Here is an 18,025-nt window from a genome sequence, read left to right on the forward strand (position 1 = left end):
TAGGATGCTGATCAGGCAGGTGTGCCATGGATTAACTCTTCCCTCTCCTCCTTGTCTAAGTGGCACAGAGCATCAGCAAGTGTAGTGAGATTTCTCCCTCTCCTTGCCATGCTATGCCCACACCTCCCAGCCCCCATCGCCTCCCTCTAGTGGTACACAGAAGCTGCCAATCTACTCAGCTCCGCCCCCTCTCACATTCAAGGAGTTGCAGGGGAGTTCTCCCGGCCAGAGCTGTCACTGGTGGGTCGGGGAAGATGCTGCACGAGAGAGGTGAAGACTCATCCCTATCACAGTACACAAGGAGGGATCGTAGGGATCGCAGGGATCGGTACATGTGAGATCACAGCTTCTCCTCTACAGGACCAGGGGGGGATCCTCCAAACATGCCTTAAACAAACTCATCGCTCCGGCTCCATGGATCTGGATATTAACAGCTTCTAAAGTTACCCACCCGTGTGTACCTACCTACCCACCCACCTACCTACCCCCCCCCCCCCCCCGGCCATGACGGCAGCCAGCCGCTGGGATTATCAAGGCAGCCCTTCGTGATCACTGGAGGAGGAAGAGGAGGAGGAGGATATGTCATACAAGTGCTGCTGATCTCCGACTGGGAAAGATGACTTGGAGGATAGTCTCCCTCTACCCTGCCCTGCACCTCCTCTCTATAGCCCTGCTGTGCAAAGGTAAGTCAAACTTTCCTTCCTCCCATCATCATCTGCACCCTCTCCCCCCCATCCCTGGCTGCATGCTTCTTTAGCGCTGTCACATCTGGGGAAGTGACAGTTCATTTCAATGGCTCATGTGCCAACAGCCCTTTGTTTAATAAAAGTGCTGAAGGAAAGCATCACCAATTCAAAACATCCTTCAGGAAGCGCCGGAGGTTTCGCTGCCTCCCCCTTCTTTAAAGCTGCCAGAGATGCACACTTCTTTCTTTATTTCCTTCTTTTTCATATATAGCCAACATGTGCTTTCAGGAAAATAGGTTAATTGCTGCACAATACAATACGCTTGATAAGATCAGGCAGCAAGTAGACCTTCTTATGTGTGCACAATCATTTCTATAATCATCTCAGGGTAAGTTCCACAAAAAGAAAATTACACTTCCCTGGGTGCTGCCATATACTTTCTACTCAATCATGATAAGTTTTCTAGTCCAAAAAAGTATCTAGATCTATAGATAGATAGATAGATAGGTATATGTATGTCTATCTATCTATCTATCTATCTATCTATCTATCTATCTATCTATCTATCTATCTATCTATCTATCTATCTATCTATCTATCTATCTATCGATATAGATCTATATCTATATAGATATATTGATATTTATATAGATAGATAGATAGATAGATAGATAGATAGATAGATAGATAGATAGATAGATAGATAGATAGAGTGAGCTATTGCCATGCAGTCTCAAGCCAAAAAATACTGTATATATAAATTTGGGGAACTTTTGGCACTCAGTTACAAAAGATAAGCTTTCAAAACCAAAAATTATATATATATATATATATATATATATATATCTATATAGATATAGATATATCTATATAGATATATCTATATCTATATAGATATATCTATATATATAAACTTCTGGCATTCAGTCATGAAAGATTTTGCAAGGTTTTCAGGAATATATATATATATATATATATATATATATATATATATATATATATATATATATATATATATATATATTCAAGTATATATAACAAGTATATATATATATATATATATATATATAAAATATATGTATATATATATATATATATATATATATATATATATATATATATATATATATATATATATATATATATATATATATATACATATATATATAGCCCCTGAAAAAAAAAGAAAATAAAAATATCAATAAATAAATATATATATATGGGCTATTGGTGCTCAGTCTTGAAAGATACGTTTAAAAGCCCCTGAATTAAAACATATATTTAATAATTGAAATAATATAAATGTATATAATAATTATATATTTATATAAACTTTTGGCACTCGGTCATGAAAAAAATTTGCAAGGTTTTCATATATATATATATATATATATATAGTGAGCTTTTGGCTCCCTCCTGTGTACAGTGACTTATAGATCAGCAAGCAGAGCATTTTCTTTAGGGATCCAGCTGGCCTGGTCGCCTGTAATAAAGAATACTAATCCCCAATTACATCAAATCTACTAGCGCCACAAGAGGAAAGAAAAGTTGTTTTACTTGGCAAGTATTCACATGTGCTTTTCCCTTAACATTTATTATCTTTTATTAGGTTCACAGGGAATAGTTAATGGCGGTCCCCTGCCATACAAATCGGTTCCATTAAGGGCTGTTAAATGTTTGTTTGCATTATAACCCATCGGGGCCTATAACATTAACATTTTTGGTGCCCTTTGGCTGCGGAAGAATTGCATTTTAAAGGGGCAGGGGGCATATTCATAACCACAGCCATCCAATTACATGATTCCACTGTTTTTTATTTATTTTTTGGCTTGTGATAGCTGCATAATGTACCAGTCAAAGCTGCTATTCTTGGAGCTCTTGTCTATAAAGCATCTGTAGAATTTATGAGATCAGATTTACAAATGGGAGGATTTGAAGGTCAAATCTGTGTTTGTTTTGAAATTTTGCATCTTGATTTTTTTTTCGGTTCTCATCTGTTGCACAGCATACAGAATCTGGAAGTCAAATGACAGCCTGTTTAGTTTGGTCAAAGTCTGCCTTGACTGTAAATGTTTTAATTATGTAAGTAGCTTTATCCCAGGAATGCATTCAGCACCCAAGTTTCAGTTCAGAGAAGTAAAAGTTAAGGGTGACGTACTAATACACAACAAAATTTCACCAGACCTGCCGATCTGTGATTTTTGCTCCAGGGAACCAATCAGATTGAGGGAAAGTTAAACAACGTGCAAATTCCTTCCTAAATTGTCTGAATGTTTGAATTTTAAGATTAGCCGCCCATAATATTTACTTCTTCCCATATGCTTCTTTCTTTTGTGTTCTAACAAAAATCACCCAAACACAGATTTAAATGATTATCATTAACCTCTGCCTGAAGGAAACAATGGGCTATGTATTTATATGATGATTATTTTTGAATGAATCGAGGATAATAGAGATTAGACAGCCATTACATTGGGTCGTAGTAATGTGCTTATTATTCTCTGTAAAGATCGGCGCTCAGAGATTATATAAAGTAATCAGTTACAGGCTATGTTGAATGACTTGAGGAGTCTCAAGGCTAGGGATAGGACAAGATAGCAGGATTACTTAATAACAGAGAACAAAGAGCAATCCCTGTAACCCAAAGCACCCATTTGAAGACCGGCTTTGATGAGTCTGACCACCACACTACAGTGCTGAAACTCAAGTTGGGATTGGTTACTGCACATCATTATCATACCACTGTATTAGTAAAGGGAACCTGTACTGAGAGAATATGGAGGATGCCACTGTTGAGCTCTCTTTGAAAATGCATATTGCCTGGCTGTCATACTGATCTAATGGCTTCAATACCTTCTAAGGCACTAACAAGATCAGGAGACTCAGAAAGGAAGCCTGAAGACAGCCAGGCAACTAGAATTCTTAGCAGAAAGTCAGCAATTCCCTTTAAATAGACCTGTAACATGTTTGCCATGTATAGACAGCACTCTCTATTATACCAAAGATGCTTGAAGCACATAAAAGTCCACATTGTGTGCAATATAGGGGAATTCGTCTCTTTGCTTTGTGTCCAAGTTTGCTTAGTACCTTGTTTGATGTAGCGCCAAGCTTTGCCAATTCTTAAAATTCCCTGGGCACGCAACTAAATAAATATACATCCCTTTACTTATGGTCACTTTGAAGTTTTTCTTTCTTTACTATTGATATCTAGACTTTTTCACTAATGAGCAATGAATCCTGCTAGCCTAAACACCCTAATTACTGTGAATGGCAAATACATAAACAGTGATTCACATGTGACACATATAATCAGATATACATAATTCACTGACGTGCATGTAATTTGTATGTGTTATACCCTTCTGTGTGCCTGGCAGCTGGGCACAGTTGGTAGCAGTTACTGTTGTGCAGTGAATGGGCCCTTATTGCTCTGCCAACAGATTCACCATCTTGAGGCTACATTATGACAGCACAATACAGGCATTTGGCTTTGCAAATGACAAGCTCAATACAAACATGCTGTGATTCATTAGTTTGTTGGGAACTGTAATATTATAGCAGAGAAGTAGTCTGAGAGTATTTTACACACCCTGGATCACTTTGCAAACCTTCCTACATCTAAATTGCCTTCTATTACTGACACTATGTTTAAGTCAGCTCATAGATGTCTTAGGTGACTACGGTAACACATTGTGGAGTTTTCTTTGGGGTGACATCTATCCGCTCTAAAAATCCCACATCTTCACTGCATAAATCCTCGAAAGCAGATATCCAGGTTTATTCAGTACAGCTAGTAACAATGGCAGTGTGCCCTAACCCATAGAAACCAGACAAATCAATAGAAGATGAGTTCTGAATTGTTGCTACGGATTACTGTACTTTGCTTGTGGCTTTTTTGCTTTGTTAAGACAGTCTTAGCCTAGTGCAATAGCCAGTGGATACCAATCGGAAACCATCTGCTCTCTTTATATAGTTGGCAGAATAGTGGAATATGGTTTCTAATTTAGTTGCTAGAGCTTACGGCACAGCTCTGATCTTTGCACTCTTATTTAATAAGTCAGTCTGTGCTATTTTTGTAAAGCCGTTGTGTACAGTGAGCTCAGGTGTAGTTATTGTCTCCATAGCACCCTCATTTTTGTGACCTATCGAAAAAAAAGATTTACTGTAGAAATCTCTGTTTTCAGATTGGACACATAACTAGAATGCAGCAGATTCTTGTGTCTTCATTTTGGCTTGCATAGTAGCAAGTATCAGACTTAGTTTTCACCTTGACGTGCTAAGAAATTAGATCTGTGGGCGTTAAAAGTGACATCTGTACGCACCTAACACTTCTCAGTCTCTTTGCCCCCTCCCCTCCTCTCTTTCTAATCCTATCTCTTATTTCTCCATATTTCCTATCTCCCTTGTGTGTCCCTGCCGTCCCTATACATCCCTCCCCCCATTTTTTTGCGTCTGATTCTCTTTCTCCTTCATTTGTTTCCAGCTAAGTTTTTATTTTATTGTTTCACTAACATATGAGAGGAGACGGTGCACCGTTGACTTTTATTGAGGTGTCTATTCATAGGTAATGCTAGTTATAACTCTCTGGGGATCCAGTTGGAAGCTTTATTTCCTTTTGTATTTCTATTGTAGAAATGAGCCCAGTTATCAGACAGGTCTATTGTTATAAGTCTATAAAGAGGCTGCTATATCTGGATTTGCAGTGAAAGTGTCTTCAGTGTTTTATATGAACCTCAGCCCGGGCGAGATGAAATCAATTGTTGTGTTTTATTGGGGACCTCAACGCTGCCTGTACTATGGAAAATCGACCCAGTCTGTTTTTAATTGCATAGGTTTGATACATTAACCAATTAATGAATGTTTCAAATCATTCCCTGCTAGTGCTTTCTCTGCAAATACAATGACATTTCTTGTGGGTTTCCCATTTCGGTCAGCTTATTATATGTTGAGTGGAACATGAATGCCAATAATTCTCACGACAAACGCCGATTATACTATAGTATTTATTTATATGTTCATTATATAGTTAGATTTGATTCCTCTTAGGTATATAGGTTGCACAGCGGGCAGGTGAAAAGGCAGTTAGAGCATTTTATTTTAAAATTGAATAAAGAATTTTATTACTATATGGTATTTTCTCATCAAAGCTTTTGTATATAAAAGTATAGAACATAAAATAGATATCAGTAGTAAGAGCTTAGGATGGAGGTTTGCACCCAAACTGGCCTTTTGGGGTTCCCTGTTTTTCATCATTTAATGACATTTTATTGGGAACCACATATTTTAAGTTTTCAGATCAGTGTCGTAGCTGGAATTTGAGACCCCAGAACATTGGGTTTCCAAGTACTATCGAGATTACAATATTATGAAAAAAACATGATCATCTGTGATGAACACATTAGAAACGGTAGATAAAAATCTGTGCTCTATTTACATGGTTTTGATTATGGGGATGCACAGAGAAGCAATTATGCCACATCTGGGGCCCTACCTTAAACAGGTTGTACAGAGTTCCTTTAACTCATAAATTCTTGGGTAGATTCCCTGTACTGTGCTCTTCTGTCTGGAAAGAAACCCAAAAGAAGCAGAAATCGACACACCATCCATCACTCAGTGATTTCATTAGGGGCTGTGCCTGTCACAAGACAGATGATGCTATGGATTTGTGATGGGTGACTTGGCCTTGGTTATTCAGGGATTTCCTAATATAATTACAATAAATGTCATTTTAATCCTAAAAAAAGTATCATCTTTGCATCTGTCTCTGGTTTCTAGGAAAAAGGTTTATTCAGGCCTCACATCTGTGACAAGGATGTAGATTATAACAAAATTCTTTCATCTCTAATATGTCTTTGTACCAGAGGAGAACATTGATACTCATAATTAAATTGGGAAGCAAATGTAAGTTACTGAATAATTACACCAAGGAAACTCTGTATAGCATTCTGAATGCAACGCTAACGCAAAGAGCCCAGACCGGTGTGGGGCATGAGTTCAATCCAAATAGGCCAGTGCTTTTATTTTACGTGTTTTTCAAGGGATGTTTTCCTGATACTTTTTATTTTTAATAGGCAGATTAAAATGGCACTGGGATGCATTGACAAGATACTGAATCTGTCATCTATGTTCATAACTAGTGATAAATCGATTCCACATCTGCGGAGTTGATTGGGTATCAAACCGAATTTTAATTTCCATAATCAATCAAACAGCAACGGTCTATTTTTGTCATTGGAAAAGCACTAACGATCTGTCCTTCCTTTCTATTAAAACTCCATAGGAAATTGGACTTGGTTGACTAAATCTTTGTATAAACATTGCTGTGATCCCTAAGGATTCTGCTAAATCCCAAACTAAATTCAGCATCCTTACTTGGAAAGGTTAGAAAAATAACTATGTCTTCAGGTAGTAGTAACACCAGAGCTACAGAGGACTTGTTTCTATCTATCTATCTATCTATCTATCTATCTATCTATCTATCTATCTATCTATCTATCTATCTATCTATCTATCTATCTATCTATTATTAGTTTTCCCCTAAAGAGACAAGCATCAATGAATGCGTTAACCTTATCTACCTATCTATCTAGAATTGTATTAATTTTACCATTAACACACAAAGGTCAAGGGCCAAGTGCTAATGCTTGTGTTCACCTCCCAAGACACAAATACTTGATTGTCCTTATTTTCAATTCTCTTCTGCTGATGAAAGCATTCTTCATTTCGCCAAGAACTGTGCAATAATTTGCTGTTTTATCTTCTTACCCACCATAGTTTAATCCTTTCCCTTCCAGAAGTGACAAGCGTTTATGCGATTGTATCATTAACACTCTCAAGCTGGAAGATGTAATGAGAACATGACACTTTGTCACTGGACTGAAGAACAGACAGGGATTGTTAATGCTTCGGTGCATCCGGGACACGTTAAATTAATCTTAAAAGGGGTTTGAACAAGCCTGGATTTATTATGCTGGAAAAGCAACAAAAGTTGTACAGATATAAGGGGACTATCTCACCCGGCAGCTTATTCCATCTCCACCCAAGAAGAGGTCACCTTGGTGAGGTTGTGGGCAATAACAGTAGCACAACCTCGGTGGCACTATGGTTTGTGCCTGGCATGTAGCCTGGTTCTGGTGTGTATGAGTTTGGCAGTGACATCAGGCTGTTGTTTTGTTGGCGTCTTCGCTTGTTCCTTGGCTTCCGTCCTCTCTGGCAGCTGTGTTGCTGTCTCAGTTATGCGAAGGCATGGAAGGGTCAATGTGCTCCTGTCCCAGATGAGCTGTGTTTTCTTCTTCATCTCTGTCTTTTCTTTCTGTCACTTCAAAGGATGGATTTCGGATAGTATAGAATCTTTTACATGGGTCATCTTTTTACATATCCTACTGAGCCTTTGAGGGTATTTTTATGCTCAGACTATCCAAGTGGGATATGTTTACCAATGAGTAGCTGATGCGTTAACCCTTTCGTATCATGAGTTGCAATAAGTGCTTAGCTCCACACGATTGTTTAGGGTACATCGTTTTCTGGAAATGAAAGCATTAACATATTAATCTGAAGGCAACACTATTCCAATAAGCTACATTGAGAGTTTGCTGCATAGTGCCACCTACAGGATGAATTTGCTCTGGTTTGTTTAACCTCTTCATGACTGCAATTCAACTTCATAAGTTAAATGCCTCATGCTGTGAGAATGTTAATTAAAGCCTATCCATGATCAAAATTGAAAATCATATATTCCTTTTCATGTTGTATTTAAATTATTTTTAGCTTATTCTTATTAATCTGAATGAGCTTGAATTCACTTTTTTAAATTCTGTGACAAATATTCACTATGAGTTTTAAGTGAGTAGTCACTGCTGTGTCACACATTTCACAGAGCCTTCTGAACTGCATAGGTGTTGAGAGGAGGAGTTTCAGGAGGCGGAGTCAGTACAGGAATTACAGCTTGCAGGCAGCAAGGTACCATGGGATACGTAGTCCCTAGAAATTGAAAGTAAACAGCAGAGGAGACGCTGCAAAGCATGCAGGGAAATCAGGAAGTTGTGGAAAGAGATGGCCAGCAGACAGGCAGAACACACAACATGAAAGGATATTTTTTCCAGTAAGCTTATATTGGATTGTCAAAAATAAATATTGATTTGTTTTGCTATTACAATGTTATAAAATGAAGCTGTATGATGTGACTATAGATCCCCTTTAAGCTTGCAACAGAGAACTGGACAACTGTATGTGTTCTTAGTTCTCAGAATGAAAGTGGGTATAAACCCACTTTGTAATTTTCAGGCAATCTTCAGTGTTTGATAATGCTAGGTGCCAAGTGTGTGTGCTTTATTAAAAAAATGCTGTCCTAGACCTTATTTCAGAGCAGCGCTCGGCGCTCACGTGACCACCCGCCGTTCCCTCTCCTGATCTGACAACTACAGCGGGAGGGGCTGAAAATCCCCTTGCTGATGTCAGTTGGGAGGAGGGGAGGAGAGGAGGAGAGTGGCGGCGGTCATATGAGCACTAAGCAGCACTCTGAAATATTCTATAATGTATAGAATGGCATTTTTTCTTAATAAAGCACACACAATGGGGCACATAGCATTATCAAACACTGGGGATTGCCTGAAAATTACAAAGTTATTTTAGCAGCCGAAGGGGAGGGGCGGGCACTGACAGGCAGGGAGGCAGGGAGGAGGATAGGAGAGACAGTTGATGACGGAGGCACGTAAACTGACCACGGTGTCAGGGCTCAGCAGCCATGATAAACCATGGTCAGTTTACAGGGGGGAAGGCAGAACCAGGCAGGATCAGCCATTTATTTCAGGTGATACAGGGGGCCAAATTACACAGCACAAGCACTGTGCTGTTATTCATGCTTTAAAGGAACAGGATTATTTTTTTTTTTAGGGTAACAAACGCTTTAACTGATGCATATCAATGCTGTTCAACTTGATGTGAATACTTTTCAAAAAACGCTGGTCACAAAAGGGGTTAATGATGGCCTAACAGTATAGGAAAGATGCAAACGTGACTATCAAATGTGGAAGTGTATAAACTATTCTTTTAGGAATTCTTTTATAATATTCTATAAACAATGTAGAAAAAGCATAGTGTGCTTTCTTCTTAACATTTCCATTGGCTGTATTTAAATGTCATGAAGGCATGTGGACATGTGAAAAGGGTACTTTTATTAGAAACAGTCATTGATATTCTTGTTGAAGGCAACGTTAATCATAATTTGGATGCTTTGGTCATGCGCTGGCTTGTGAACTGACAGAACTGACCACTAATAAGTCCCTTTCACATGGGCATTCCAGCAGTCTGTGATTTCATAGATAAAAACAGAGTGCAATGTACACCTATGGTTGGCCAGATATAAGCATCCATCTATATCCGCACACATTCAGGTCAGTTCAGGTTTGATGGATTGAATGCAAAAAAACAATAGCCTCCAGGTTCCCTTTAAAGGATAAGTTCACCTTTTTTTTAATTAAATTCCTGCTCCCCTATGTACCAACATGGCATTCATGTACTTTTTTTTGCAAAAATATCAAAGCTTTCGATAAAATCTACAGACACTTACCTAACTGTCCTCCATCTATGTTTCCAAACATATCTATTGATTCTGCCTTACTTCCTTACAGACTTTAGTTCATGACACAGGAAGGAGTTGACCAGCTGACCTCATTAGCACACTCCCTACATTATTCACTCACCTATTCCCAGGTGCACGTTTTTTAAATGAAATGCAATCAATCAGTGATCACCCTTCTCACTAAATACACAATACACAATCATCTTTATACAAGTACATAGGAGGGAGTGGACAGAAACACTCAGCTTTCAAGCCCTGTTCATAACTCTGCATAGCGGAAACTCACATTCCCACGTGTGGTTTTTTTTTTAGCGAGGGGGGGAGGTGTTTTGGAGCATTTTCCCTCATCACACATAGGGCAGCCTATCCACCTGAATGGGCCGCCCTACACACAGCAATCGCCACAAAGAAGCTTCAGAACTTTTTTTTAGAGCAGAGCTTGGTGCGTTTTTTACTGCAATTTTTGGTGCAGCGCATTTTTGAAATGCAAGTAATGTGAACAGATGTGAATGAAGCCTCATTGTTCTTGTGTTATCGCACCAATTTCACTTTCAGGCCCCATTCACATCTAGCATAGTGAGAGCAAATGTTTTGTGGCTCGTATTTCCTGTTGCACGCATAGGGCAGCCCATTGATTTAAATGGGCTGTGCTATATGGGGTTAATAGGATATTTTGTCGTTTTGTGGGTTGCGTGTTTTTTACTGTGCGTTTTGCAGCATTTGCCACTCGTTTTTTCACATGGCAAAATATGTTTGCTTCTGTGTTTGGTGTGCCATTAACAATTAATGGTACTGAAAACGCAACTAGTAATTTTAGGTGTTTAAAGGTGGCCATACACTATACAAACTGATTGCACAATCTCCTTTAGATCTGCCATCAATTATGTAGTGAAAGGGCCTGCCTGATTGGATATAGAGTGATTGACTAGATAGGTGTTTCCTCCTATTATATAAATTTGGTAAATCTAAAGGAGATTGTACAATCAGATTGTATAGTGTATGGCCACCTTTTCTTGCATTTCAGAAATGGTACATAGGGGAGCTGGAATTTAAAAAAAAAAAGAAAAAACGTGAACAAAGGTAAACTTATCCTTTAAGATAAACTATTAGCAACTAATCTACTCTTTTCTCTGTCCAAATATTTAACCAGACACACTTATTTCCCAATAATCTTTCAGTTATGAGATTTCCAGTTAATTTAACCCATAGAAGTATACTTGTTTGAGATTAGTCCCATAAAACTCCCATAATAATTATCTAATAATCACTCAATCATCTTTCAGTAACATAAAAGAGTGATTGTGCACTAAGATGTTTCTTAAAAATCATGTATATAACCGTAGTCTTAAGCCTCGTACACATGATCAGATTTTCCAACGGGAAATGTTCAGGCTGTTGGCGGAAAATCCGACTGTGTGTACGCTCCATCGGACAATTGTTGTCGGACTTTCCGCCAACAAATGTTGGCTACCATGCCAACAAATGTGTGTTGTCGGATTTTCCGAACGTCTGTACACAAGTCCGTTGGACAAAAGTCCAAAGTATAAACACGCATGCTTGGAAGCAAGGACAAGCTGGAAGCGGTCGGTCTTGTAAACTAGTGTTGGTAATGGAGAATTAACATTCATGACGTGGAAAATTATGAAGTCTCAAATTCAGCGCACATTCTCTTCTTTAATGGGATAATAATGAAGCTGCTTTGCTGTTGATACTGATGGAGTTATTGCAAACAAATTTTCAAAGGCTTTTTTTTTTTTTAGTGATATCAAGAATAATATTATTATGCTTTTTTTTTATTTTATTTGTGCAAGTTACCACAAGACCATTATCCTGTAGTTTTTAAGATCAAAGATACAATGATGTTGCTGTTCCTTGTTAATTTTACATTGTATTTTTGTAAATGTAACTGCCTACTCCCAAACTGTCATTTGAAGTAAAACACATAGCCAAGTATTATTCTCCACAATTTTTTTATTGTGCATTAAAAAAAGAAAACAAAGCAATAACTCCAAGGCCAATAATAAAAAAACACGTTATCTCCTCCGATTCCGCAACATGGCTGGTTGACAAACGGCCGCTCAGAAACGAACTGAAAAGTGCGAAATGAAAAGCACCAAATAAAAGTGCAAAATGAAAAGCGCAAATCAACACTCACCAAACTTCTACTAACACGAAATTAGCAGAAGGAGCCCAAAGGGTGGCGCTAAAGAGCTGAAAAACAACGTAGTACGTCACTACATTCGTAATTGTTGGCCAACAATTGTGTGGCAAAGACAAGTTTGGGCCAACACCCTTCGGACAAAATTCCAAGGTTTTGTTGGCCAGCAATCCGATCGTGTGTACGAGGCTTTAGGATGACTGACCAGCGTGGTCACCCTATAAAAAACAAGAAATAACACGTTCCTTTAACCACTTAACAACCAGCCCATAGCTGAATGACGGCTACAGGGCGGTTTCTTAACTCTGGGAGGGCGTACAGTGATGTCCTCCCAGAATTCCGCCCCCCCTGGGGCGCGCACCCGAGAACATCCGTGACCCCGGTGATCCCAGTAAATGGCCGCTGATCGCGCCCGTTTACCATGTGATCGTTCCGTCAAATGACGGAGCGATCACATGTAAACAAACCGGCGTCATCTCATGACACCGGTTCCTCTCCTCCCCTCTGTGTACCGATCGGTACAGTGTGGGAGGAGAGGGGGAGAGATCGGATGACAGCAGCGCTGTGGGCTGGATGTGAAGTGCCCACAGCGCTGCTCTGTGACATCCAGCCATCCATGCTCAGCCATCCCTCAATGCTCTGCAATGCCCTGCAATACTCTGCAATACCCCACAATACTGTGCAATACTCTGCAATATCCCACAATACTGTGCAATACCCCACAATACTCTGCAATACCCCGCAATACTCTGCAATACCCCTCAATACTCTGCAATACCCCGCAATACTCTGCAATACCCCACAATACTCTGCAATACCTCGCAATACTCTGCAATACACTGCAATACTCTGCAATACCCTGCAATACTCTGCAATATCCCGCAATACTCTGTAATACCCCGCAATACTCTGCAATACTCTGCAATACCCCGCAATACTCTGCAATACCCCGCAATACTCTGCAATACACTGCAATACTCTGCAATACCCCGCAATACTCTGCAATACCCCACAATACTCTGCAATACTCTGCAATACCCCACAATACTCTGCAATACCCCGCAGTACTCTGAAATACCCCGCAATACTCTGCAATACTCTGAAATACCCCGCAATACTCTGCAATACTCTGTAATACCCCACAATACTCTGCAATACCCCGCAATACTCTGCAATACCCCGCAATACTCTGCAATACTCTGTAATACCCCGCAATACTCTGCAATACCCCTCAATACTCTGCAATACCCCGCAATACTCTGCAATACTCTGCAATACCCCACAATACTCTGCAATACCTCGCAATACTCTGCAATACACTGCAATACTCTGCAATACCCTGCAATACTCTGCAATATCCCGCAATACTCTGTAATACCCCGCAATACTCTGCAATACTCTGCAATACCCCGCAATACTCTGCAATACCCCGCAATACTCTGCAATACACTGCAATACTCTGCAATACCCCGCAATACTCTGCAATACCCCACAATACTCTGCAATACCCCGCAATACTCTGAAATACCCCGCAATACTCTGCAATACCCCGCAATACTCTGCAATACTCTGTAATACCCCACAATACTCTGCAATACCCCGCAATACTCTGCAATACCCCGCAATACTCTGCAATACCCCACAATAATCTGCAATACTCTGCAATACCCTGCAATACTCTGCAATACTCTGTAATACCCCACAATACTCTGCAATACCCAGCAATACTCTGCAATACACTGCAATACCCCGCAATACTCTGCAATACCCCACAATAATCTGCAATACTCTGCAATACCCTGCAATACCCTGCAATACTCTGCAATACCCTGCAATACCCCGCAATACTCTGCAATACCCCGCAATACCCTGCGATACTCTGCCATACTCTTCAATACCCAGCCATACTCTGCAATACCCTGCAATACCCCACAATACTCTGCAATACCCTGCAATACCCCGCAATACTCTGCAATACCCAGCCATACTCTGCAATACCCAGCCATACTCTGCCATACTCGGCGATACCCTGCAACACCCTGCCATACTCAGCCATACCCAGCCATGCTCAGCCATACTCGGCGATACCCCGCAATACCCTGCAATACCCCCCAATACTCTGCCATACCCAGCCATACTCTGCAATACTCGGTGATACCCAGCCATACTCTGCCATACCCAGTCATACTCAGCGATACCCTGCAATACCCTGCCATACCCAGCCATACTCAGCCATACCCAGCCATACCCTGCCATGCTCGACCATACTCTGCCATGCTCGGCCATACTCTGCCATGCTCAGCCATGCTCGGCTGTACTCAGCCTCTGTATGTGGCCAGGCTGTGGAAGTCTCACACATGTGGTATCGCCGTACTCAGGAGGAGTAGGAGAATCTATTTTGGGGTGTCATTTTTGGTATGTACATGTTATGTGTTAGAAATATTGTATAAATGGACAACTTTGTGTTAAAAAAAATGCGTTTTAACCACTTCCTACCCGCCGGCCGTCATACGACGTCCTTGATTTTGTGCGGGGATATCTGAATGATGCCTGCAGCTACAGGCATCATTCAGATATCAGCTTTTTCAGCCAGTGATTCCCTACACCATAAGAAAGATCATAGCGGTTGTTCCACTGCTTGATCATTCTTACGGGAGGCGAGAGGGGACATCCCCCCCTCCCGCCGCCCTCTGGTACTTCTACCGATTCACTGCTACGATCGAAGCCAGGATCTTTTTTTTTTCAGGCTTCCCAGCCTAGAGGTAAGATGTGGGGTCTTATTGACCCCATATCTCACTGTAAAGAGGACCTGCCATGCCATATTCCTATTACAAGGGATGTTTACATTCCTTGTAATAGTAATAAAAGTGATCAAAAATGTTTTTTTTGTGAAAAAAGCATCAAACTAAAATAAATAAAGTAAAATGAACAATAAAAAAAAAAAAAAAAAAAATTTAAAGCCCCGCTGTCCCCGTGTGCTCGCATGCAGAGGCGAACGCATACGTAAGTCCCGCCCGCATATCAAAACGGTGTTCAAACCACACATGTGAGGTACCGCTGCGATTGGTAGAGCGAGAGCAATAATTTTGGCCTTAGACCTCCTCTGTAACTCAAAACATGTAATCAGTAAAAATTTTTAGAGCGTCGCCTATGGGGATTTTTAAGTAGCAAAGTTTGGCGCCATTCCACAAGCATTTGCAATTTTGAAAGGTGACATGTTGGGTATCTATTTACTCGGCGTAACTTCATCTTTCACATTATGCAAAAACATTGGGCGAACTTTACTGTTTTGTTTTTTTTTAAAGCACAAAACTGTTTTTATTCCAAAAAAAAACGCGTTCGAAAAATTGCTGTGCAAATACCGTGCGAGATAAAAAGTTGTATTCTCTAGGTTCTTTGCTAAAAAAATATATATATATATATATATAATGTTTTGGGGTTCTATGTAATTTTCTAGCAAATAAATGATGATTTTTACATGTAGGAGAGAAATGTCAGAAGTGAACTGGGTGCTCCAGAACGCCTGAAGGTGCTCCCTGCATGTTGGGCCTCTGTATGTGGTCACGCTGTGTAAAAGTCTCATACATGTGGTATCGCCATACTTGGGAGTAATAGCAGAATGTGTTTTGGGGTGTAATTTGTGGTATGCATATGCTGTGTGAGAGAAATAACCTGCTAATATGACAATTTTGTGAAAAAAAAAAGAAAAAAAAATCGTGATTTTGCAAAGAATTGTGGGAAAAAAATGACGACTTAAAAAAACTCACCATGCATCTTTCTAAATACCTTGGAATGTCTTCTTTCCAAAAAGGGGTCATTTGGGGGGTATTTGTACTTTTCTGGCATGTTAGGGTCTCAAGAAATTAGATAGGCAGTCAGTACTTCAGGTGTGATCAATTTTCAGATACTGGCACCATAGCTTTTGGACTCTATAACTTTCACAAAGACCAAATAATATCCACCGATTTGGGTTATTTTTTCCAAAGATATGTAGCGGTATAAATTTTGGCCAAAATATATGAAGCAAAATTACTAATTTGCAAAATTTTATAACAGAAATGAAGAAAAATGCATTTTTTTACAGATTTCTCAGTCTTTTTTCTTTTATAGCGCAAAAAATAAAGAACCCAGCGGTGATTAAATACCACCAAAAGAAAGCTCTATTTGTGTGAAAAAAAGGACAAAAATTTCATATAGATACAGTGTTGCATGACTGAGTAATTGTCATTCCAAATGTGAGAGCACCGAAAGCTGAAAATTGGTCTGGTTATTAAGGGGGTTTAAGTGCCCAGTGGTCAAGTGGTTAAAAATGTATCTATACCTAAAACTTTTTATTTTTTTAAATTTTGGATGGAGCAGGGAAGGGTTAAGGGTTCCCATTGGGAAAGGCTTTCTTCATTTCCCGTCCCAAGGGCACAACAGGAAATGAGAGGAAATCTATCTGATGTAAGAGGAAATCCCCTCCTGGTTAATTGTCATAGGCGTCTCTACTAAAAGATTTTGCCTCACCTCCTGTTTTGATGACAGTTGTGAAACTTTCTCCTTTTTTTTTTTTTTTAATACCTTATTTACGTATTTTCAGCAAACATCAAGAGAAGATCACATGTGTCTGACATATGGTGCAAAAGCCTAGAGAGTATGCATACATTTCAAACCCCAACAAAGGCTTACCTATAGAACACAAAAAAATTAGGAAATTGTAATATAAAAACATAACAGGGACAAAGAACATCATATAGTTGTGAATTTTTAAATTTTCAGTCACTTGCTGCTTTGTCTCCAAGAAAAACAGATAGCGATAAAAACCTGTCTCTTCTTTCTTCTGTCCAAAACTAAAGAGAAAGTTTTGGGCTAGATATACATTTTAAAGTGCATCTAAACCCAAAACCAAATTATAAGCAACCCCCTACTTCATCCAAAATGATTTTATACTGTATATATTTTTAAAAAGGACATTAGATTTTAAATGAATTCTAATATTGACATGATGACATGAGTAAATAAGATTTTTATCACTGTTGTTAATCCAGACAGTTCCTTGTCTGTAGAAAAGCCATCCTCTAAGGTTTGTAAGAGCTGCAAACATGAACAGGTCTCCTGCTTGGAGCTACAGATGGTGATAGATATGTGGTAGTCTGGATTATTGCAGTACAGTTTTTATCTGATTCAACTGATGAATGGATACAGCACATAAAAGGAAAGGGATTGTCCCTTTTTCTTTAAAGGGAAAAGATCAATCTAATGATATAGTTTTTTGGACAATAACCATCTAAAATGCTTGTAAGTGTTTGTTATGCCTAACCACCCTAGCAATGTGGAAATCAGTCACCTTGCTTATTATTTTTAGGCCATCTATGTAGACCACAGCCCTCATTTACAGCTGAACGTTTTGTTGCGCAACAACACTTAACATGAATTATCATTATATTCAGTGGTGCCCATTCACACCTAAACATTGTGCTTACATTTGTAGTGCACAATAGAACATGAGCATTCATTTTGGCAAAAGTGCACATTTTTCCCCATAGACTTCCAAGGGAGCGCCTGAAAATGCACGTTTTTCCATCTCCCTCTCCAAGCAACCCAAAGCTGGCCATAGAT

At 39.4% G+C, this 18,025-nt stretch overlaps 1 protein-coding gene across 1 annotated transcript in view; it reads left to right on the plus strand.

The window, feature by feature from the left end:
* The first annotated feature begins 204 nt into the window (after positions 1-204).
* The window catches only part of TMEM132B (transmembrane protein 132B), an 857,592-nt gene continuing 839,771 nt past the window's right edge, over positions 205-18,025 (plus strand). Inside the window, exon 1 of the mRNA XM_073627958.1 lies at positions 205-683. Coding sequence (XP_073484059.1) covers positions 617-683 — 67 coding nt within the window. The 5' untranslated portion in view covers positions 205-616. The remainder of the gene's footprint in view (positions 684-18,025) is intronic.

This window comes from Aquarana catesbeiana, linkage group LG01 (assembly GCF_042186555.1).
Source record: "Aquarana catesbeiana isolate 2022-GZ linkage group LG01, ASM4218655v1, whole genome shotgun sequence".
Classification (NCBI taxonomy): domain Eukaryota; kingdom Metazoa; phylum Chordata; class Amphibia; order Anura; family Ranidae; genus Aquarana; species Aquarana catesbeiana.